General features: G+C 43.4%; 1 protein-coding gene across 4 annotated transcripts in view; it reads right to left on the bottom strand.

The window, feature by feature from the left end:
• The window catches only part of retm (real-time), a 73,410-nt gene extending 52,944 nt beyond the window's left edge, over positions 1 to 20,466 (bottom strand). For all 4 annotated transcript variants that reach the window (XM_045729104.2, XM_069317301.1, XM_045729106.2 and 1 more), the window contains exons 1-5: positions 20,272 to 20,466; positions 6,553 to 6,702; positions 4,547 to 4,678; positions 2,580 to 2,708; positions 327 to 597 (exon numbers count right to left, since the gene is read on the bottom strand). In XM_045729104.2, the coding sequence (XP_045585060.1) occupies positions 327 to 597; positions 2,580 to 2,708; positions 4,547 to 4,678; positions 6,553 to 6,702; positions 20,272 to 20,334 (745 nt within the window). In that variant the 5' untranslated portion in view covers positions 20,335 to 20,466. The remainder of the gene's footprint in view (positions 1 to 326; positions 598 to 2,579; positions 2,709 to 4,546; positions 4,679 to 6,552; positions 6,703 to 20,271) is intronic.
• Positions 20,467 to 25,156: the final 4,690 nt, after the last annotated feature.

The following is a 25,156-nucleotide window of genomic DNA, read 5'->3' as shown; positions in this document are numbered from 1 at the left end:
AGTGTATGTTTCCCATAGTTAAGGAGGAGGAGGTAGTCTTCTGATATACATTAAAATACATTGGCATTAATTTTTTTCCAGTACATTTTATTCAATATTTTAAATAATACAATATAAAAACAAAAATTTTCCACAGTACTGTATGTCTTTTATTGCTACCTCTATGCCATTATATTTACACAATATTCACATACATACATACATACTGTAGTAGCAAACCTTAGTTTTCACACCCACTCTTTTTCAATTTATCTTTTTCTTTAAAAATGTAAACATGGAAATGTATTCATTGCCACTCAAAATTGGTTCTAAAATAATGATTTTACCTTCATGAAGATTGATCTTGTCAATGATTGGTAGATTTGTGGCAGACGCTCCCAGTTGAAGCTCCCTGGAGCCAGTGGACGGTGTGCTGCTGGTGCGGTCACGTCCTTCCATTTCCTCCGAACTGCTATCCGACTCGTTCTCTAGTTTCTTGCTGTCTTTAGTGATGCAAATTTCTGGTACTGTCTTTTGAGATGGCTCCTCCCATCGTGGCAAATGTGTGATACCATCTTTACGAAGTTCCTCGATGAAATATTCAATAATTTCTTTTCCCTGTTAAATATACAAATTTAAAATAAATCATCTATCCATTACACTTTGAAAATACTGTACAGGTAAAATGTGTGTTGAATTACCTACAACAAACCTTACACAGTATGTAATTACTGTATTCTAAATTATTATTCAGTTTAGCTATGGTGCTGTAGTTTTGTTGATGTGGTTTTAGCTTGTAGCTATAGTAACCAACTGGGAAGAACATCTACACCAGTTGCAACAACTTCGCCAAGCTACTCCAAGCTAGTATCCCAATTAATTTGGGGAACTTCACCTTTGCTAAGGGTAAAGTACGTTACCTTGGTCATGTCATAGGCAGTAAAACACCATTGATCATCCATCTTTAAGCTATTCAGCAGTATCTACAACCATCCTCAATGGATAAAATTTTTAGGATAAACATCCTACTAGCGAAGATTTTGCAAGAACTTTCACACCGTTGCTACCCCTTTAATGAACCTCACCAGCACAAGAAGGAAATTCATTTGGAACACCTCCCAATCCATTGTTTTCAATCATTTAAAAACATTGCTGCATACTAATCCCATTCTCACCTCGTCAGATTTGAAACAACCCTTCATTCCATTAGGGATGTGTATATTTGTGCAGACTGATATTCCACACATTCTGTGATATGAATACCAGTACTGTAATAACAGCCCAAACCATCATTGCACCGGAAAAATGAAACAAATGCAATCAGGTTGGGAGCCTGTTTTGTCAGTGAACAATATTTGATGACGTCATTGACATTTCATCATTTCACTACACCCAAAGTAATTGGCTTTTGATTTTTTAAGTAATTTTCCAATGATCAGGACAGACATTAACAATATAGGAATAAAATAATTTGAATTTGTTAATTTCATGTGTACAAAGCTAATGTCTTGTGTAACCCCAGGCATTAATTCATTCATATTCACTCCAGCCTTTCCATGTGTTACTTCAGTGCAAAGAGACTACCAAGTAACCAACAGGTGGTAAGCCTTGGCAAATTTCCACGACTGCATTAGTTACTGCTTTTTTGTTTCGGCTACAGCCTTTTCTCACCTGTCCCTGTCTTGGGGTAAGCTTTGGGTGAGACAAGAACTTTGCCTAGGCAACTAGACATCTTCAGCATATTATGTGTCTGTGACAGGGGTCCCTGTCACTAATTGGCTATAGCCACTGTGTCATTGTTTTTCTTCCTGCTATGTTTCATTATATAACAAGTGATAAATAGAATTCATGATCATTGCTTAAGTCTATTCAAGAACTTAATCACTAATATAAGAAAGCGAAAGGAATAAAAATTACTTTGTGTTATTTTACTTTAATCATAATGTTATTTGTTTATATTTATATACGAGAGTAAATTGTCACAAATTTTAGCCCAAGTATTCCGTCACTCCTGTGCAATTTTCACACTCCAAAGGCCAATGTGTTTTTTTTATTAATGAGAAGTATGCGCCACATTCCATCTACCCGGTACAGCCACAGTACCATATCACGTCATACATTTCTAATATAAATACACTACTGTATTTCCAATTACATTTATAAATAAAAATAAGATTAGATAAAAATAAAACGCCCGAAACGCTTTGCGTAATAGTGGCTTTAGGCATTGTATGTACTAGCTCTATCTATAAAGCCAACAAACTTTGTAAAATCTCGTTATGTATGTACCTTTACCTAAATAAAAATTATTATTATTATTATTATTATTATTATAATAAACAATTTGGATTAATCAACAATTTAGCCTTCACCGAATAAACCATCTCTCAAACCTGAAATTCAGATCTTTTAATAATTCAGAGAGGAAACCCAGTGATCACATTTAATTTACTATTTAAGGAATATAAAACATCAGAATATCGAAGGTGCAGTGTGTTTCTAGATTCAATAAAGTATTCTGTCAAGGGATTTTCTAAATACTACAGTAGTAATTTAAAACTAGGCTGTTAATATATAGTACAGTATTTGGTAAGGCTCACCTTTGATATGTTTTGTGAGTACTGTTTCATAGCAATCTTCTCCACAGTACTTTCAAATCCAAAAAATGACTTTATATCCAAAGTAGCTGTTTGCTCAAAACATGTCCAGTCACTGTTCTCTGGATGAACCTGTAAGTAGTGACAATATAGTTCATACTCTGTAGGTACAATAAAAATTTCACAACCACACCAAATAATGCATCTTTACACCAAATAAATCTAACACTTAAAAACAATTGTTAAGACAATTATAAGAATCACAGCACACCTATTCTACTAGAGCCTGCAGAGCCTACTTAATGAAAACATTAAGTGGATTTCCCAGCAGTGATTACTGCTTAGTAACAAATAAAACAGCCATTTTGCATAGCCACACAGTTCTGCAGTTATTAATGGAAAGATGCCATTAATGAGACTCCAGAACTTGCAAATTAAATTTTTTTTAAATACATAAAATTCAACTTAAAAACTAGGTAAAGGGGCAAGACCAAAGCACTACTGCTGAACCCCCCAAAAATAATTGGCAAGTGCCCAGCAAGACAGTCAAGTCATGTAGAGGCAGGAGCAAGTTTGCGCATAATGAATATGTCCCGGTAGTAGAGTCGGTACTTTAGGGTCCCGGTAGTACAGTCGGGTTCCTTCTCTACGCACAATCTAAAATTTCCGGTTCGAATACCAGGAGGGACAGAAATGATTGGGCACATTTCCTTTCACCTAATGCCACTGTTCACCTAGCAATAAGTAGGTACTCAGGAATTGGTCAGCTTGATGTGAGGTTGCATTCTCGGTGGGGTCAGTAATTTGTCCTGGGGGGGGGGGGGGAGAACCTTGGTATAAGCCTAACATGTATGAATACACTCTGGCTGCCTGTCAGACACAATGAATTATGTTTCATTCTTGGACAGAAAGGAAAGGTAAAATTCATGGACCTTGATAATGAAAAAGCAAGAAAATCTCCCCTTGATTTCAAGACACAATATCAAGAGAAATACAGCCCTGAACATATTTACCCGATTTACCTGAGGGGCCACTAACCCTATTGACTTTGATGAGGACAGGAAGCCGGCGGCTTATCGAAGGTCCCCCCTATTTGCCTTTATGATCTTTTCTAGGTATATTTTTAAATGCAATCTCAAGAGGCTCCAGTCTTCTACGACAGCTCATGATGTTATATAAGGAGGCTATAGGCTAAACAAAATCTACTAATGACTACTAGACTAATAGTACAGTAACGAGATAGTGGTAATATCAACAGATACCTTAGGATAAGGCCAACAAAACACTCGGCATTATCACATGCTCATGTACCTTATCCCACATCACAAGGATTTTCATTGCAATTTTACCTTTCGTTTCCAAATTTATTATTTAACCCATTTTAATTTTTTGCCAATTATAGACACCAGGTATTTAAACTGTTTACCAACATTCCACACTATTTACCATCATTACCTTTGTTAAAAATTTATTTCAAGTGGTTTTCTTAAGACATACAAAACTCCAAATCAATCAAGCTTTTGACTAATCAACCTACATATCTATAATATTCTCCTAGACACACGGCATCATTTGCATACATCATACAGTATTTGGTAAACTACAAAATTTGTATCATATACTCCTTTTTCAGTACTACATTCTTATCTTGACCTTATGAATATATAAATATATTGAGCCATGAGAATGTCTCTCAACCCATTACTAATATTAAACTATTAACACATTACACCAAAAAACTTGCACATGCTTCAATTCAACACTTTGTAACAACCTAACATCTCCAAACATGGTCATTACTTTCAAGAATCTATGTTCACTTTGTCAAATACTCTCTATGACATATTGTACACATTTCACGCATTCTCACATGCTTTCACTTCAACACTAGCCATCTCGCTGCAAATATTTGATACAATCAATCTCTTTCAAATAGCTAAATATTTACCATCTGTAACAGAGAGACCTACCGTATAGCGGCAATTCTCAATGATACCAACGCGTGAAGAAAAGCTCTCATTGTAAGCTTCAATTGTTAGAGTTCGGTTTCTTTGGTCAAGGACGTTGGTCTGCACAAAATAAATATACTCCACACCCATGATCTGGAAATAAAGAAACTATTAATAAATCTGAAAGCTTATAAACTTAGTACTATCTGTAATTGAAAATCTACTAGTGTGTAAAACAATAGTCAGGAATATCTAAGTAGCTAGCGCAATAGAAGCCATGGTTATTTGTCACGCTGTTTATTGGGGTGATAAATATGTCCATTCGACTGTCAAATGTCCATTCCGTAAACAGGGGAATGAACCACAACAAGCCACCTGCCAGAACATTGGATACTTCTAGATGTGAACTACGAGAAGAGCTAAACCCTGAGAAACCAACAGACGAATCACTCAAAGCGACCAGCCTAAAAGAGCCATGGACCTAAGAGACCCCCTGCGATTCAGACAATGAACCACCAGGTTCTATTTAGAACCACCCCTATATCTCTATCAGTATTTTTTAAAAGCTTTTTCACAATTTGTAAGTTGTGTAGTCATTTTCACTGCACATTCCATAACATGGCATTTATTCACATTAAAATTCTTTTGCCAAGTGGTGTTCCATACATTTGTGTTATCCAGGTCTTCTTGAAGAGCATGACAATCAAACAAGATCTTCCTTGGTATCTCGGCATCATCAGCAAACATGTTCATGTAATTCCGATTCCTTCTGGTAGGTCATTAATGTAGACAATGAACATTATCGGTGCAAGAATTAAACCCTGTGGTACTCCACTTGTGACATTTCTCCAGTCCAATACATTGCCTCTGATTACTGCCCTCATTTTTCTGTCAGAAAATATTTCATCCATGTTAGAAATTTCCCTGTCACTCCTCCAATATGTTCCAGTTTCCAGAACAACCTTTCATACTGGACTGTGTCGAAAGCATTTATTTAAGGTTCAGATAAATGTAGTCAACCCAACCATCTCTTTCTTGTAAAATATGTGGCTCGGTCATAGAAACTAAGTAAATTCATTACACAGAATATTTCAGATTCAATATCATACTGTGTGTTATCTCCAGGTGTTCTACCCATTTGGTTTTAATTATTTTTTCCAGCATTTTGACTACTACACTTGTCAATGATACAGGTCTGTAACTACGGGGGTCTTCCATGCTGCTACTTTTGTATATATTGGAACTATGATAGCTATTTTTCACATATCTGCCAGGACTTCTGTACAGAGATGCTTGAAAAGTCAATTGAATAGTGCACGTTTATATAATCATTATACATATAATATATTTCATTATTCCTCAACAATTTTGTATACCATTGACTTCAACATAGATATAAATCCACTATATTATATCATGACAAGTTATACAACACCATTTATTAAGAGTACAGTACATGAAATAAGAGGAATTGTTATATTCCTAAAAATCATAATATTGTGAAGTACTGATTTTATAATAGCTCAGAAATATATCGTGATGAAAAGGAAATAAAGTATTATAAATTATTTCTTATAAGACATTCAGGTATTCTTGATTCAACATCTTATGACCAAATATAAATGAATTTTGTAATGACAAACTGTAGCTAACGCCAAAGTAGACAGAAAAACACAGCAATTAGCATATTGAAATGAATTTGAACCGAATAAAACAACCAAATAAGGTATAGAGTAGACATTTCTAATGTGATTCATTGACCACTTGAAAACTCAAATACATTTTACCTACAATTAATACACTAGCATATAGTTAGGAATGTTTTCCTCGCTCACACTCTCACCCTGACCCGCCCACCCTGACCGCCACCCTGACCCACCCACCCTGACCCACCCCCGTGTCCATGAATATGGTGCTTGGGGAGTTTAGCAGCAGTACCCCGAGTGGAAAAACTGAGTATGAAAGACTAATGAGTAGAGGGAGTTGTTGGGAGGATGGGAGGAGGCAGTAAGGGGGGCGCTACTGACCTTCTTGAGGAGGTAGGGGGCCTCCACGTGCAGCTTACAGCGGCGGGAGACTTTGATGAGGGCGCCGTCCTTGGAGGTGGTCTGGCTGATGATGTCCGTGCCGGCCATGATGGGGATCATGTCACACTTGGGGAAGCGCCGCACGTACGCCTGTAACACACACACAAGTTACAACACGCTTAACACTGCCCCAGCTCTCCCATTGTCCTCCCAGCCACACATTTGACTCTTCAACCTTAACATTACTAACGCCTATAAACTACACAATGAACTATGACAATGTTGTCCTTTTGAAGATAAAAAAAATTGGTAGTTTACCGATGCACTAAAAATTTTAAGAATTTACTCACTATACAAGTGCTACTTACTGACTATATACAAAATATATATACCTTTAAATACAATTTATAATGAACTGTAATCACACCCATGTTAATCTTCAACTTTACCTTGCCCTTGATAGGTTTCCTTTAGATTTGGCAAGTCAGTTTTGGACTCCGTACTATACAACGGACATTAGTTCACTTAATAAAAGCAGAGCTCTTCTGACCGCAGGTGTAAGAACATCACATTCAAACACATCGACAAGGGAACAGAACATCCTTATTGCAACAGTGAGCAAGCAACTTCTCCCAACATACTTCATACCCAAGACTCCTCTACAAATTAGAGATATCATCAGGCAATATCACCGTGACAAGGCAACTGAGGAGAGGAGGATAGAACAACAACTCTGAATCTGTACGCAGGTACAACATGGTTGCAGCTGGCAATCCCAATCATTATGGACGAAGAGAAGGTGGCCGCGGCAGACTCAGTAATAGCGAGAATCCGTCTTGGATACAAATATCCATGGAGATTCGGAATGGAAACAACAGTTGAGCAGCGCAGAATCTGTGGTGAGAGTGACGGACACCGCCTTGACCACTTATCTACTAGACTGTCAACACCCGAGACATTAGAAATGTGTAGAATTATAAACCCCACATTGTTTGAGTTAGGAAAATACTATTTGTCAAATATAGATACTGTTCTAAAAGATTTTCCCCATTTTGCACCCGCAAGATAACGTAAGATTTTAAGGGCTGACAGATGTTAATCTTCTTGTATGATAAGCCGTTCACTTGAGATAGTTAAGCAAGTCCCAGCTGTGTCTGGGTACAAGTGACAGGGTGAACAACCCAGCGGGTTTTCTTCCTATTCTGGAGTGTTGTACATGCTGCTATGGCGGTATGTCCACTCATAGGATGAGTAAGTGGACAATAAACTCGCCCCTCTGGGCATAATTAACAAAAATAAGGCCTGAAAACCTACCAGATACATATACGATAACTTGGGCATCATAGCGGGAGGAGGCCAACAGTTACAAGTTGTCTTCGCATGGACAAACACGGCACACACACAACCTGTATCACCAGTTGATTGACAGTTGAGAGGCGGGACCAAAGAGCCAAAGCTCAACCCCTGCAAACACAACTAGGCGAGTACACATGTACTGCATGCACGCGCGCACCTACTGGGGGCCTGATAGCCGAGTGGACAACGCTTGGGGTTCGATATCCTAGGGACAGGGGATCGATCCCCGGAGATGGCAGAGACAAATGGGCAGTTTCTTTCACCCTAATTCCCCTGTTCGCCTAGCAGTAACTATGTACCTGGGAGTTAAACAGCTGTTACGGGCTGCTTCCTGGGGATGTGTGCATGTGAAAAAAAAACAGTTTAGAGGCGGGCGGAAAGCGCCAGAACTCAACCTCCGCAAGCACAACTAGGTGAATACTCACACCCGGAGCGTAGCTGTCATCGTGTAACTACACTTAGGTAATTACACACACACACCAAGGCCCCGCTAGGCAGTGTTGCAGGATACTACCGCAATGCGTTTTTTTCTTCACAAGCTGCACGCTATCACAAACCGAGCACGCACCCACGCACGCACGCGCCAATAACAATGAGACAAAAATCAATTCATCGCAGTCAAATTCGTTAATTTACAGAAAAATTTGCAGCGTACAATTTGGATATAAACCTGAACAATTTGTTATTATTCAAATGTAGGAGGCTTTGTGAACGACACGTGTGTGTGTACCCACCTACTTGTGCTTGCTCAGGTTGAGATTCTGCTCTTTGCATACACACAAATCACAATAGCGTGATACATCATCTGTTCTGCTCTTTGGTCCAGCGTCTCAACCGTCAATCAACTGGTGTACAGATTCCTGAGCCTATTGGGCTCTATCATATCTACATCTGAAACTGTGTATATGGAGTCTGCCTCCACTACATCACTGCCTAATGCATTCCATTTATTTACTACTCTAACACTGAAAAAGTTCATTCTAATGTTTCTGTAATTCATTTGGACCGTCAGCTTCCACCTGTGTCTCCTTGTGCGTATACCACCTGTGTTAATTAATCTATCTTTGTCTACCCCTGTTAATTCCGAGAATTTTGCATGTGGTAATCATGTCTCTCTGAACTCTTGGTGCTTCAGGTTAAGGACGGCCGCCTCAAGCTTGTAATGTACACAGGCACGGGAGAACGTAGGATGGGCCTCACCGCAGTTGAGGCAGCGAGCTTGGGGAGAAGTGCACTCCTGTCTTACAGCGACGTGCGGTGCAATTCACGCAGTCTTTCATCGTAGCTCATGCCTCTTAGTTCTGAAACTAATCTAGTGACATACCTCTGAACTTTCTCCAACTTTGTCTAATGCTTGACATGGTATGGACTCCATGCATTGAGCCACATACCTCAGGACTGGTCCGACATGTGTGGTATACAAGGCTCAAAATGATTCCTTACACAAATTTCTAAAGGCTGCTCTGAAATTAGGCAGCCTTGCAAACGCTGCTGACGATATTGTTCTGATGTGGGCTTCAGAGAACAGGTTCGGTGTGATGTCAACTCCTAAACCTTACTCAGTCCGTTTCGTGGAGGACTTCGTCTCCCCCCCCCACCCCCACCTGCCCCGGGTACACAAGACAGTTCTCCAAGTGTGAGAGTGATCAAGATGGCCAAGACGGTGACAAACAACCACAGTTGATGACTAAACCACACACTAGAAGACGAAGAGTGGCTTTACAAGAATGTAATTACTGTGCTATGTATTCTCACAATCTCAATGTATCTTCTTGTATATAAATAAATAAAAAATAAATAAATAAATAAATAAATAAAATAAATAAGAGTCGACGACGTTTGGGTTCGTCGTGGACTATTATCAAGTCGACTGTGATAATGGATCAGGACGGACCGAACGTCGTCGGCTCGTCACCTTCTAGCGTGTAATTTGGTCAACATGTCTTCAGCCACGTTATTGTGACTCATCGCCTGCAATAACCATAGTTAATCACAGTGCCAGAAAAAAGTATGAAAAATCATACTTTTACTTTGAAATAATAATTTATAACGAAATTGGGACTACGTAATTAATTACCCAAAGCCACTACATCGTCGCTTGGACCAGGGACTTCCCGTGGCCCTGCCACTTTGTTTCCTCTAATTTAGTTATAAAATTAGTAATTTTTAACATTCTACATTCAGCACCGACATTATAGCGAGTAAATACATCATAGTTCTTCATTACTTAGGTAATGCTAGGAAGTTTTAGACGAAAGGTAATTAGAGGGACCGATTATACCCAACAGTTGAGTAGTTTGTAGGAAGTTAAACAATTATTGGGAGCAGGTGATGCCGAACAGTGCTGGCATGTTGACAAGATGGTGGTTTGTTGACACCTGTGGCAGCCACACGGCTGAGTAAGGCAGAGCCACTCCACTCCACTCTCCTTAACTGACACAAGGAAGGCAGCCAGGTGTGGACATGTCAGGGGTATGGTGAGGCAGCCAGGTGTGTGACACAAATTAGGATTTCAGGAGTCACATGACAAAGATGATCTTATGATGATGTTAAGACTAGTTGTGTCAAGGGGGGTGAGCCGGGCCCATGAGGTGGGGGAAGCTGTTCTTGAGCAGAGGGGGAAGTAGTGACACAAAGTGAGTGTGAAGATAACCAGTGTGGGATAATGTTTACACTTGGTTGCAGGTGACAGTGACTTCACAAGTTGAGACAACACAAGCGTGTGACAACACTGTGGCTCGCTCGGGCCACCTCAACTGTAGGTCGTGTTCTGCACCATATGAAGTAATGGTAATATCTCAAGCCAAGACAATAATGTCAAACTGTGGACCAATAAGAGCACCAGACGGTGAACTCCAAGTGACCAGCCCTGGCGAACTAGGTGCAAGCCAACACCACAATCTGACTGCAAATATCAGCGACGAAGAAGAAGAGTTGTTTTAGAGTCAACTACTGGGCACCTAAAGTTACAAGCGAGTGATGGCTTGTGAGGTCAAGGTAAGGCCAGCGAGTGATGAAGCTCAGCATAGAGCAAGTGTTGGCTGAAGGCCGCCGCCCCCAGCACCACCACCACCACCACACACACACACACACACACACACACAGCACCGCCACCCTCCCTAAACCAAGGAAGGTATTCACCGTCACGCTACCAGCTGTGACCAGCCAAAACATTACAGCTTAAACATACACTCAATCATGATCCAGCCTTTTACTCAGGGTGCGTCTAAGTCTAATTTTTAAAAGATTCCAATTTGGATACCGTATTGACATTACAGAATTAGTAAAGACATTTGATTCTTTGATTGCCGAATGGTAAACTTGGTCATATATGAGGTGTCATAGGCACAATCAGAGAACACTGAACATCAGGGGTCCACAGCTGTTCAACACTCTCCCAGTAAGCATTAGAAATATTGCTGGAACGAAGGTAGACGTATTCAAGAGACACTTAGATACGTTCTTGCAAGAAGTGCCGGACCAGCAGGACTGTAGTGGATATGTGGACCTGTGGGTCGCTCCAAGCAACAGCCTGTTGGACCAAGTTATCACAAGTCGAGCCTGGCCTGAGGGGCTCGGGGAGTAGAGTCCCAGAATCCTCTCCAGGAATGATCCAGGTATATGGGTTAAAATGCAAATGTGTATATTTTAATTTGCTAACAATATTTATTGAAAGATTTGTTTAAGAAAAATACATTTCTTTATGACAGTAATATATCGCTCCCTCCCTAAACTCGTCTATCGCTCCCATTGAGAATGCCTGCACTAAACAGTTACTGGATCGAGGTCTTAAAGATTAAAACAATATTTGGAAATTATAAGTGGTAGAGCGGCTCTCTTATGCTGTCAATAATAAGCCTGACAAACGTCAGGATGTGGAAATTGAGGGAATGTTGGCATTCATCAGCGATATATTTGGCAGTGTTTTGTGTCATACCAGAAAGTCAACACTGATGAGTCAAGTGGTGTTGAAGCGACGAATCCTTTCGAACCACTCCATTTTGACCACACGTTGCAAGGTTTGCCTTCAAGCCGTTTGTACTGCAACTGTTAGACAAGCATTTGTGGACATTATACACACTTCCAGGCTGCTACTATTATTGTACCGTGACTGCCGCCACTATGTTGTTGTGAAGACGCTGGCGGGTCACCAAGGGAGCGACACACACACTACCTGTACACACACACCAACCCGTCCTCTTAAGAATAACGTCACTTTTCGTTCGTGTGCGCGCTATGGCCAAAAATGGACGTAATTTGAAATGAAATCGGCTCACGAAAGTGATGTACTGTCCCATTTTCTGTTGAGAGTCCTCCGGCTCACACGTTAAGGTTAGGAGAGGAAACTTTCAATTGACGTTTTTCATGACCTTTTGAAACTTTAAGAGAACTTCCTGCCCACCTAACCTACCAGAGGACCCTAAACTTAATGATTTGGAAAAACAATCCCAAATTTATTATATTTTTCAAATTACGTCCATTTTCGGTCATACAGGCAAACGATCAAATTCAGACGTAATTTGTAGGAGGACAGGTTGATGGTTGGGGGAGGAGGGGGCCGGCCCAACTGCCCCAGGCCCCCCTCCATCAACGAAGCCTCACAACCACAACATCAGAGACAAGTGAAGCACGCCCACCTAACAGCACCAGTAATGGTAATATTGGTGCGTCATCTTTCAATGTCAAAGACTGCTAATATAACTTGCAAGCAGGTTGCGCACGTTGCTGGGTGTTGCAGTAGATCTTCCCTGAACCAGCTACCACACTATCTTGACTAGTCCATAACGTACAACCACAACCAAACATTGCCTTCACCAATGCACAGTTCACAAGGCAACTTAGTAACTTGTGTAGGATAACTAACCCGTGATAACCAGTAGGGAAGCACACACCACACCAGGGGTAGGGAAGCACACACCACACCAGGGGTAGGGAAGCACACACCACACCAGGGATAGGGAAGCACACACCACACCAGGGGTAGGGAAGCACACACCACACCAGGGGTAGGGAAGCACACACCACACCAGGGGTAGGGAAGCACACACCACACCAGGGGTAGGGAAGCACACACCACACCAGGGGTAGGGAAGCACACACCACACCAGGGGTAGGGAAGCACACACCACACCAGGGGTAGGGAAGCACACACCACACCAGGGGTAGGGAAGCACACACCACACCAGGGGTAGGGAAGCACACACCACACCAGGGGTAGGGAAGCACACACCACACCAGGGGTAGGGAAGCACACACCACACCAGGGGTAGGGAAGCACACACCACACCAGGGGTAGGGAAGCACACACCACACCAGGGGTAGGGAAGCACACACACCACACCAGGGGTAGGGAAGCACACACACCACACCAGGGAAGCACACCACACTAGGGGTGGGGAACCTGAGACTTCTTATGGTACTTGTGCGCCCTTGCAAACCAATAAAATTAATGACATTTCATCTGTAAGTGTGTGATGTATATGAATGTATACCGCGCATAATACATTGCGCATCCTCATGAAATCTTGGCTAAGTTTAATTTGGCTTTCATACGAGGAAACTTTTCCCCTGCACTAGAGTATTATAGAGGTGACTAACACAGTATTACACAACAGTCTCTTCCAGAGTGTAATGAAGAAGCCTTGGGAGTGTGAGAATGCACAGGCGGCTCCACACCTCGCCTGGATGTACTGCCACACACCAGCAACACTAACACGGTCAGCATCCACTTACAGTATGCCACTCCAGGTGGCAACACCCCAGAGAGCCTAACTGGCTAATGCCAGGTTGGTTCCTTTAACACACTTACCTGTGCTCTCAACCCTAGACTATTTGTAGACCTTACTAAGGCGTTTACTTCAATGACATTCCTTGGCACCCTCTTCCACCCGTCTATGACTATTTCAGATCCACACTTTGTCTACATCCCTCTACATCTAAATGTATTCAATGTGTGTTACTAGTGATAACTATTTTATGTTTAATATATTTTATATTAAACATTTATGCATATAATACACTTGTATAACTATCTTATCTTCCCAAGATGGAACCCTGCCAGTGTTGGTAGTGTGTTCACAAGGACGACTCAAACTGCCACATTAACCTGGCCACTCCACGTTGTCTGGCCAGATTAGTGTCCGCCTGCAGCACTGTGGACAACACCACACCCTAGCTCTCACAGTCTCGCCAGCTCTCCTATGATACAACTTGACATTCATATTCCAATGTTTTAACAAACAAATGAAGACAAGGATTCTATTGGGATTGCTTCGTACACTGATACAATTCCCCTCTTGATAATAATCATTCAGATCCTATGCACAATATGCTAATATAATACTATTCATTTATATTCGAGAAAAGTTCAGTTTTGAATTAATGTTAAAATTGATGAATTCATCTTTGGGCTCGACCGCTGGAAAGAATGAATTTGGTCCGAGGACGGGTTGCGTTCTCACCCCATTTGTTTCACTTTTTTGATACATGAAAGACTGATTAACAAGATAGAGGCCCGTGGTATTGGGGGTGCTACATTAAGTTGGATTAGGGCATGGCTATACCAAAGGAAACAGTATAAATGGGGTTAAGTCAGAGTGGGAAAATGTTGTAAGTGGAGTGCCTCAAGGCTCTGTCTTGGGACCTCTGTTTATAATATATATAAATGATTTAGATTGAGGCTTGAGTAGCAAATTTGCCGATGATACAAAAATCCGTAGGGAAATTAACACGGAAGAAGACTCGCTATCACTTAAAGTTGATCTAAATAGAGTTTTGAAATGGTCAAAAGATTGGCAGATGCAGTGTAATGCTGATAAATGTAAAGTTCTGAAGCTAGGTAATGATAGAGTTACAAGATACGAGCTAGATGGTGTTGAAATTGCGAAGTCGGATTGCGAAAGGGATCTGGGAGTTATGATTAGTAAGAATTTAAAACCAAAGGATCAATGCATGAATGTTCGTAATAAGGCAAATAGGACACTGGGATTTATTAATCGAAAACATAAGATTTATTAATCAGAAGCATAAGATTTATTAATCAGAAGCATAAGATTTATTAATATGTTTCTGCCTCCGCCGAGGATTGAACCAGGAACTAAGCTTAGGATTACGAATCCCGAGCGCTGTCCACTCAGCTGTTAGGGGTTATCTCGAGATTTGATTTATGATTAGATATAAGGGGTGGATACAAAAGACAAAATATTTAGGGGGATTGGCAGAGTGGAAATACAAGAATGTTCATCAATACCAATAGAGCTAGGGGTGGAAACGTGAGAATCTGACAAGATGTTACAAAGGTTACATTTAGCGTAATAGTGGGAAAATGGAATGCACTGAAGGAGCTGGTTAAAAACATGCATAAATGGGTAGAGATTGAAAGGGAAATGAGAGCCCTTATACATCTTTAATAAAGCTTTTGATTTTATTTGGTTGCCTTCTTTCTCGTGTTCTCTGGTTGAAGCAGTCCAGTTTTGTACGTTCGACCAATAGTTGCTCTAAATACTATCTTTTTGGAGGACAGGTTGCATTATCATGCCCTCCCTCTACACCTCTCCTGTAGTGTGGCGGCGCCAGGTCCCTCTTAGCCCTTCCTCAGCTCACTCCCATACAAGTCATTACAATTCTGGCTGGCCGGAATGATGTACAGTAATTATACAACACTTAAATCTATACACAGGTGAATAACTGAGAGCAGTGTTATTGGAAGGTGTCCGACTGACCACTGTGTCAACAACGGTGAGTTAGCTCTAACTCTTGGGACTCGGGCAACTATATTTACTCGTTGTGGTTACTACCACAAACCCTCTAGGAGTGTGGGTAACAAAACCTGGAAGCATTCCACGCACAAGTTCAACTTGCTCTTACAGCGCCAAGCACAGTGGCTCACGGGAAAGTGAGAGAGAGTGACAACTCACCGCTGGCAGGACGAGTGTCGTCACGCTGTGTCCCACAGGTAGCAACACATACTGTTACCCGTGCGCGCGCGCGCGTGTGTGTGTGTGTGTGTGTGTGTGTGTGTGTGTGTGTGTGTGTGTGTGTGTGTGTGTGTGTGTGTGTGTGTGTGTGTGTACACACACACACACACACACACACACACACACACACACACACACACACACACACACACACACACACACACACACACACACACACACACACACACTTCCCTCCAGTTTGCTCCGGTCATAACCACTGTGGCTGGGATGAAGGGCCCAAGTGTCACAATAACACTCGCACACTCTCCATACCTAAACAGTTACTCAATAACACACGCACGCACGCACGCACGCACAGCAAGATTTCGTCAACTTTAGCGCTGCTCAAGAAACTTGTAGCCTAGGCTTTACACACGGAAATAATAATTGTGTGATGCATCAAATGAACAAATCCACAAAGGCCGTGACGATGATTCTATTTGACCATGTCGTAGCTCAGTCGATTAAGGCAGCGTCTGGGATGCTCTCGGACGCAGGTTCGAATCCTCGTCACGGCCCTTGTGGATTTGTAGCCTAGGCTACAGCTTAGCGTCACATGCCACAAATTGTATTCGTTTAAACCAATAGGCCTAACTAGAATGTGACATTTTACTGACATGGGGCCAGGAATTCGACATACAAATAACGTGGAACAAAACCAAGTTTTCAATTACTCAAGTCATCTGAGGAAGGTGGCTCATGGTACCAGGCTGCTGTTGATCATTCAAGCAAGATTTATCTTGCAACTTCTGCCACCAGGTACTCCCGGCACCCTCAAATATTCCCCCTGTTATATTCATTCATCCACTTGTAAACCTCCATCATGTCACCCCTAACTCTTTGCCTTTCCAGTGAATGCAATTTAAGCTTTGTTAATATTTCTTCATATGAAAGATTTCTAATTTGGGGTATTAACTTTGTCATCCTACGCTGGACACATTCAAGTGAATTTATATCCATTCTATACTACGGCGACCAAAACTGAACTGCATAATCTAAATGGGGCCTAACCAGAGCAAGATATAGCTGAAGAACACCACCAGGTGTCTTGTTACTAACGCTTTGATTAATAAATCCCAGTGTCCTATTTGCCTTATTACGAACATTCATGCATTGATCCTTAGGTTTTAAATTCTCACTAATCATAATTCCCAGATCCCTTTCGCAATCCGACTTTGCAATCTCAACACCATCTAGCTCGTATTTTGTAACTATCTCAAGATAACCTAGCCTCAGAACTTTACATTTATCAGCATTACACTGCGTCTGCCAATCTTTTGACCATTTCAAAACTACTTAGATCAACTTGAAGTGATAGCGAGTCTTCTTCCGTGTTAATTTCTCTACCAATTTTTGTATCATTGGCAAATTTGCAAATGTTGCTACTCAAACCTGAAGCTAAATCATTTATATATATTATAAACAACAGAGGTCCCAAGACAGAGCCTTGAGGCACTCCACTTACATTTTCCCACTCTGACTTAACCCCATTTATACTGTTTCCTTTGGTATAGCCATGCCCTAATCCAACTTAATTAATATAGCACCCCCCCCCCAATACCATGAGCCTCTATCTTGTTAATCAGTCTCATGTGGAACTGTATCAAAAGCTTTGCTAAAGTCAAGGTACACAACATCGTTAACCTTACCACTATCAACTGCCTGAGTTGACAGTGGTCACCAGAAGGGCTTGCGAAGCGACCACAAAGTGTACTATAGTTAACCTTCTAAACAACTCTCCCGAGGTACCACACATGCCACCACATCTTCCGTACTACCTCTCATATTTGTAAATATATTCATTACAATATACGTCTGGCAGTACCAAGATCATTTTATTTATCAGACATATTACAACTGTTTATTTACACAGTATCCAAAACTTAATTTAATTTAATGACATCACGAATTCACAGGTGGGCGGCGTGCAGTTGCAGCAGGTGGGCGGTGTGCAGTTGCAGCAGGTGGGCGGCATGCTGGTGGGCGGCTTGCAGGTGGGCAGCGTGCAACATGCCAGTACACTTTTAACCACCACCACCACCTATGACCTGGCCACCATAGTGCAGTGGTAGCAACGAGGAGGGCAAGTGCCGCAGGTCAGGCCGTGGCCAGCCTGCAGTCAGGAACCGGACCATCATTATACACCGTTCCGGCCTTGGCTGCCTTACTTCCGGCCTCCTGTCAAGAGGTGCCCTGCAGGCCCCCCACGGGACGCCCACAGCCTGTAGCCATACCCACTCTGGTCTCTTGTGCCCCACTGAGCTGGGTGTAGCGAGGACGGTGTGGGGGGGGTGGTGTAGCGAGGACGGCGTGTGGGGGTGTAGCGAGGACGGATGGAGGGTGTAGCGAGGACGATGGAGGGTGTAGCGAGGACGGTCTGGGGTGTAGCGGGGACGGTCTGGGGTGTAGCGGGGACGGTCTAGAGGGTGTAGCGGGGACGGTCTGGGGTGTAGCGGGGACGGTCTGGGGTGTAGCGGGGACGGTCTGGGGTGTAGCGGGGACGGTCTGGGGTGTAGCGGGGACGGTCTGGGGTGTAGCGGGGACGGTCTGGGGTGTAGCGGGGACGGTCTGGGGTGTAGCGGGGACGGTGGAGGGTGTAGCGAGGACGGTGGAGGGTGTAGCGAGGACGGCGTGGAGGGTGTAGCGAGGACGGTGTAGAGGGTGTAGCGAGGACGGTGTAGAGGGTGTAGCGAGGACGGTGTAGCGGGTGTAGCGAGGACGGTGTAGCGGGTGTAGCGAGGACGGTGTAGCGGGTGTAGCGAGGACGGTGTAGCGGGTGTAGCGAGGACGGTGTAGCGGGTGTAGCGAGGACGGTGTAGCGGGTGTAGCGAGGACGGTGTAGCGGGTGTAGCGAGGACGGTGTAGCGGGGACGGTGTGGGGTATAGCGAGGACGGTGTGGGGTGTAGCGAGGACGGTGTGGGGTGTAGCGAGGACGGTGTGGGGTGTAGCGAGGACGGTGTGGGGTGTAGCGAGGACGGTGTAGGGTGTAGCGAGGACGGTGTAGAGGGTGTAGCGAGGACGGTGTAGAGGGTGTAGCGAGGACGGTGTAGAGGGTGTAGCGAGGACGGTGTAGAGGGTGTAGCGAGGACGGTGTAGAGGGTGTAGCGAGGACGGTGTAGAGGGTGTAGCGAGGACGGTGTAGAGGGTGTAGCGAGGACGGTGTAGAGGGTGTAGCGAGGACGGTGTAGAGGGTGTAGCGAGGACGGTGTAGAGGGTGTAGCGAGGACGGTGTAGAGGGTGTAGCGAGGACGGTGTAGAGGGTGTAGCGAGGACGGTGTAGAGGGTGTAGCGAGGACGGTGTAGAGGGTGTAGCGAGGACGGTGTAGAGGGTGTAGCGAGGACGGTGTAGAGGGTGTAGCGAGGACGGTGTAGAGGGTGTAGCGAGGACGGTGTAGAGGGTGTAGCGAGGACGGTGTAGAGGGTGTAGCGAGGACGGTGTAGAGGGTGTAGCGAGGACGGTGTAGAGGGTGTAGCGAGGACGGTGTAGAGGGTGTAGCGAGGACGGTGTAGAGGGTGTAGCGAGGACGGTGTAGAGGGTGTAGCGAGGACGGTGTAGAGGGTGTAGCGAGGACGGTGTAGAGGGTGTAGCGAGGACGGTGTAGAGGGTGTAGCGAGGACGGTGTAGAGGGTGTAGCGAGGACGGTGTAGAGGGTGTAGCGAGGACGGTGTAGAGGGTGTAGCGAGGACGGTGTAGAGGGTGTAGCGAGGACGGTGTAGAGGGTGTAGCGAGGACGGTGTAGAGGGTGTAGCGAGGACGGTGTAGAGGGTGTAGCGAGGACGGTGTAGAGGGTGTAGCGAGGACGGTGTAGAGGGTGTAGCGAGGACGGTGTAGAGGGTGTAGCGAGGACGGTGTAGAGGGTGTAGCGAGGACGGTGTAGAGGGTGTAGCGAGGACGGTGTAGAGGGTGTAGCGAGGACGGTGTAGAGGGTGTAGCGAGGACGGTGTAGAGGGTGTAGCGAGGACGGTGTAGAGGGTGTAGCGAGGACGGTGTAGAGGGTGTAGCGAGGACGGTGTAGAGGGTGTAGCGAGGACGGTGTAGAGGGTGTAGCGAGGACGGTGTAGAGGGTGTAGCGAGGACGGTGTGAGGTGTAGCGAGGACGGTGTAGGGTGTAGCGAGGACGGTGTAGGGTGTAGCGAGGACGGTGTAGGGGGGTATAGCGAGGACGGAGTAGGGTGTAGCGAGGACGGTGGAGGGTGTAGCGAGGACGGTGTAGGGTGTAGCCATGACGGTATAGGGTGTAGCGAGGACAGTGTAGGGTGTAGCGAGGACAGTGTGGAGGGGTGTAGCGAGGACGGGGAGGTGTTACGGGGGAAGGATAAGCGAGGCCGTCCGCTGCTCCACCACACAACACAGGACATTGCCAAACACGTATTTAGGTTACTTACCTCCATCACCAGCTCGAAGGGGTACTTGTATACCCTCACCGGCGACTGGTAGCTCTGCACCATCTTCACACCTCACACGCAAATTACAATAAATATATTTAAAAATGTAGCACTTAGAGTAGGAGGAAATATCAAGAGGGCGGCACGCACATTACTCCCGTCGGCGGCTGTTCATTCACTGAGGCCGCCTTGGCTGTCAACACAAGATGGAGCCTCATCCAGCCCACACCTCGCTACACCCGATATTATTATCATTTATTCCTTCTTGTACTCGACTTCACGAGACATTCTGTATAGATATTTCTAGTGCTAATGTATTTATGTTTATTTTAAAAATGTTTATAATGTGGGGGAAGAAGGAATTATAAGGTAGGGAGTGGGAGTGAGGGAGGAATGGTGGCTCGCGCACCTTCACTGCGCACAACACAACCCACATAAATATATTCGTTCGATAGCGTACTTTTTCTTTTTTCATAAACTCCGAGAGCTCAATAACACATGTTAGGTTCATACAAGTATTTTTATTTTATCATTTATTTTATATTTTAAATTTAAATTCATGTTTGGGCCACAAGCAAACACGACACAATGAACACAACCATGTATTCCAACACCTCTTACCAGAAGCCTTAAAACCTATCCTTACATTTTCTGGGTCAAATTCGCCCACTGCTCATAGGTTTTCTCTAATCGTTTTTTGACGATTTTAGTATTAATAAACATTTTTTTTTAATATAATTAATTACCAAGTAATGACGCAATTCCGACGAGGTTTAATTTTTATGAACTCATATTATAGACCGAACGAGTTGAATGATCATCCCACGTCAACCCTCATTATTGTAAACTAAGCTAGCTATACATGTACAAATATTTATGAATAAAATATTAGAATTTAAAGGAATTTCCTTTACTGGCCTGTCCTGAAATATTGAACATTCATGTACATCAATAGTAATATATTTGGTATATTAGGGTATACAAGGCCGCTGTGTATGGAGGCGACACCATGCAGGCTACAGTGACCTCACTGTACACACCTCTCTGTACACACCACACTGTAACAGGGGTGCCAGACTGGGCGACAAGTAGCGAATTTGGCTACTTTTTAAGGCCCCGCTCTCCCAAATTTTTAATTTTGCTACTTGCGACTTTTTGGGCTATTTTAAAAGCAAGTTGGGCTATTAAAAAAATCAATGATGATTATTTATGCTTTATAATATAATGTGTACAAATCACAGCCGCATTCAACAGCCTGACTGACTAGACCACTTACCATAGGAGGCCTGGTCAGAGACCGGCCCCTGGGGACATTGATCCTAGGAACCTTTGAAAGAAAAAGTAACCGCAAGGCAAGGTAATCCTCCCCAGGCGCCAAAGATTTCCCAATCTTAATTGTCATTAATACTTCATCCCAAAAGCTACATCTGGTTCCACAGATCTTCATTAACTTAAAGAGAGAACGTTATCTAGAAATTTACAAATTGATAAATGGTGGGAAAGATCCCTTACAGTTAATACCTTTATCAGGAAAACGATGGTTGGCAAGGAGCTGAAGTGTAATGTGGCTGTTAGATCATTCAATTTCTTTTTTTATTATGCACCCCATACCCATCCCGTGGGCGGTGGTGTAAAGGATTACAGAGGCACATAATCGGCTCAGGAACTGAACCCTCTAGTTCGTTTAGCTAAGCAAATAATCTTTTGACGCTAGTTACAAAATTTTTAATGTAATATATACATGTACATATACTCATGCATACATGTACATATACATACGTATACATATATACATACACATACATATTTAATCACCCACACAAATACACACATCAATAATCTTTTGTGTCACAAGTGATTCAACAAGAGGCTCACAACAGTCACTATACAAGGCACTTTACATCTATAGTGAGTCACACAGTTACTAGTCTTGCTCCACACCCACCCAACTGGGCGGCAGCTTTACAGTCATGTGCTCCACACCCACCCAACTGGGCGGCAGCTTTACAGTCATGTGCTCTACACCCACCCAACTGGGCGGCAGCTTTACAGTCATGTGCTCCACACCCACCCAACTGGGCGGCAGCTTTACAGTCATGTGCTCCACACCCACCCAACTGGGCGGCAGCTTTACAGTCATGTGCTCCACACCCACCTAACTGGGCGGCAGCTTTACAGTCATGTGCTCCACACCCACCCAACTGGGCGGCAGCTTTACAGTCATGTGCGCTACACCCACCCAACTGGGCGGCAGCTTTACAGTCATGTGCTCCACACCCACCCAATTGGGCGGCAGCTTTACAGTCATGTGCTCCACACCCACCCAACTGGGCGGCAGCTTTATAGTCATGTGCTCCACACCCACCTAACTGGGCGGCAGCTTTACAGTCATGTGCTCCACACCCACCCAACTGGGCGGCAGCTTTACAGTCATGTGCTCCACACCCACCCAACTGGGCGGCAGCTTTACAGTCATGTGCTCCACACCCACCCAACTGGGCGGCAGCTTTACAGTCATGTGCTCCACACCCACCCAACTGGGCGGCAGCTTTACAGTCATGTGCTCCACACCCACCCAACTGGGCGGCAGCTTTACAGTCATGTGCTCCACACCCACCCAACTGGGCGGCAGCTTTACAGTCATGTGCTCCACACCCACCCAACTGGGCGGCAGCTTTACTGTCATGTGCATGCATTACTTACAGTAAGCAAATTTTGGATACTTCGCTAAGATTTCGGGCAGCACATCATTATGAATGAAGTACTTACACATTTCTTGGAAACCATTGATGGTGTTCTCTAAATTCCGCGATTTTTTTCACATTCCATTATATTATGACGCAAAGTATGCGAATAGTTCTGCTGACAGAGTTTACACATAGTCAAATCTACATCAGCAGATGTTACAAATTCCCAGAGGTACTTGTGTTAGATCATTGGGCTTCAGTGGCACAATGGGCCCCATAGTTACTATAAGTACTATCTAAACAGGAGGTGGATGGGCTGCATAATGAATTCAAGAACAGCCCGTGTTCCCAATTACTGACCCCGCCCAGGATGTAATTCCATAACAAGCTGACTAACTCCTGAGTACCTACTTACTGCTTGCTAGGGAAACAAAGGCATTAGGGGATAGGCCTAATCATTTCTGTCCCACCCGGGATTTGATCCCAGAATTCTCGATTGCAAGTCTTGAACGACCCTGACTGTACTACCGAGACCCTCTTTTACATCAGATACATTGTTTGTAACATTTCTGATAGTGTAAGGTATTATTACGTGTACATATTTGCCTGATTACGTATCCTGGCCGAGGAGGAGTTACTGGCCGCAAATCCTTAACTGTAGCCTCTGTTTAACTCAACAGTAAAATGTGTACTTGGTTGTTAAAACGATTCTTCGTATTCCAGCGTCTGGAAGTCGTATTCCGGGGAACATAAGATTAAGGACCTGCCCGAAACACTACGCGTACTAGTGGCTCTACAAGAATGTAAGAACTCTTGTATATATCAATAAAAAAACTTGAAGAATGGAGAAGTAATTTTGTACAATTAAGGAGACGCCTTAGATGTCGGTTGACGGCAAATATGAATTTTGCTTATTTGGAAAAAGAATTTTTCCCAGGTCAGGATAAGGATTTGGGATGGGAAGGGGGAAAGGAATGATGCCCAACCACTTGGACGGTCGGGGATTGAGCGCCGACCCTGAATGAAGGGAGACCGTCGCTCTACCGTTCAGCCTAAGTGGTAGGGCATGGCGGAGGAGCTCCTCAAGGAGGAACACTGCCGCCCAAGGGGGCGTGGCTAGTGTGTAGTGTGGCAGCAGCGCCAGCCGGCTGCTTATTGGTCAAGAGCTGGGGGGGGGGCGTTGTTGGCCAATGGCGTGGCGCCCCGGGCGTGACGTCCCGCATGACGTCACGGACGTGACGTCATGCGTCTTTGTTTGAAAGCAGTGTTGCCAGATTGGGCTACAAATAGCGAATTGGGCTACTTTTGGGAGCACCGCGCTCCCAAATTTTTATTTTCGCTACTTGCTACTTTTTGGGCTAATTTAAAAGCAAGATGTGCTAATTTGGGCTATTAAAGTTAAGAATGTACGATTGCGAGTTACATGAAAGTAACTAAGCTATAAATAATTGTAATTAATAATAATTGTAAATATTAATAATACTAAATAATATTATTTAATAAATTAGTCCCAATTCAATGCAGAGTTTTCTTCCAAGCACAGAAACTTGTAAATATAAGTACAAGATAATAGATAGATCGATAAATAAATAGACAACTTTCAAATATTGCACCAAGTAATGGCAAGAGGGAAAAACTAGGCAGTATACATTACATTTGAAATTAATAATGGATGAATGGTAATAAATTGGTGTATGTTTGTATGTATAACAGACAAAGTCCATTTAATGGCAGAATTTAGCCATTTTGTGTATAAACTTTTATATCTCATATTATTAATTATAACAGTAATCGAAAAAAGTCATAGTTTGTATATACAAGAGATGAAACAGAGAGTCATGAGCTAGAGCGATGTGCTGAGTCCATAAGGAGGCCGAGCTTCCAGAAATTCCTTCCTGAGATTGGCTGTTGCGGGAAATACCAACACTCTTTTATGAATAAAATTTAAACTAAGAAATAGGTCCTTATGCACAACAACAAAGTTGTTGTGAAAAAGAACAACAATTTCTGTTTTACACCTGACAGAAATCTCCATCTAACTGAATAATTTACTCGAATAAGAGAGCAGAGCCGTGTATTATTATTTGTGTCAAGGCAACCCCCAATAATAACGTCACAAGTTAGGTAGTCAACCCATTTTTATATAGCATTTGTTATATCCTGCAATATTTAATTATCACTTTATTAACACTTTAAAT

This window comes from Procambarus clarkii, chromosome 87 (genome assembly GCF_040958095.1).
Source record: "Procambarus clarkii isolate CNS0578487 chromosome 87, FALCON_Pclarkii_2.0, whole genome shotgun sequence".
In the NCBI taxonomy this organism is placed as follows: Eukaryota; Metazoa; Arthropoda; class Malacostraca; order Decapoda; family Cambaridae; genus Procambarus; species Procambarus clarkii.
This window is presented reverse-complemented; position numbering and strand designations above follow the sequence as displayed.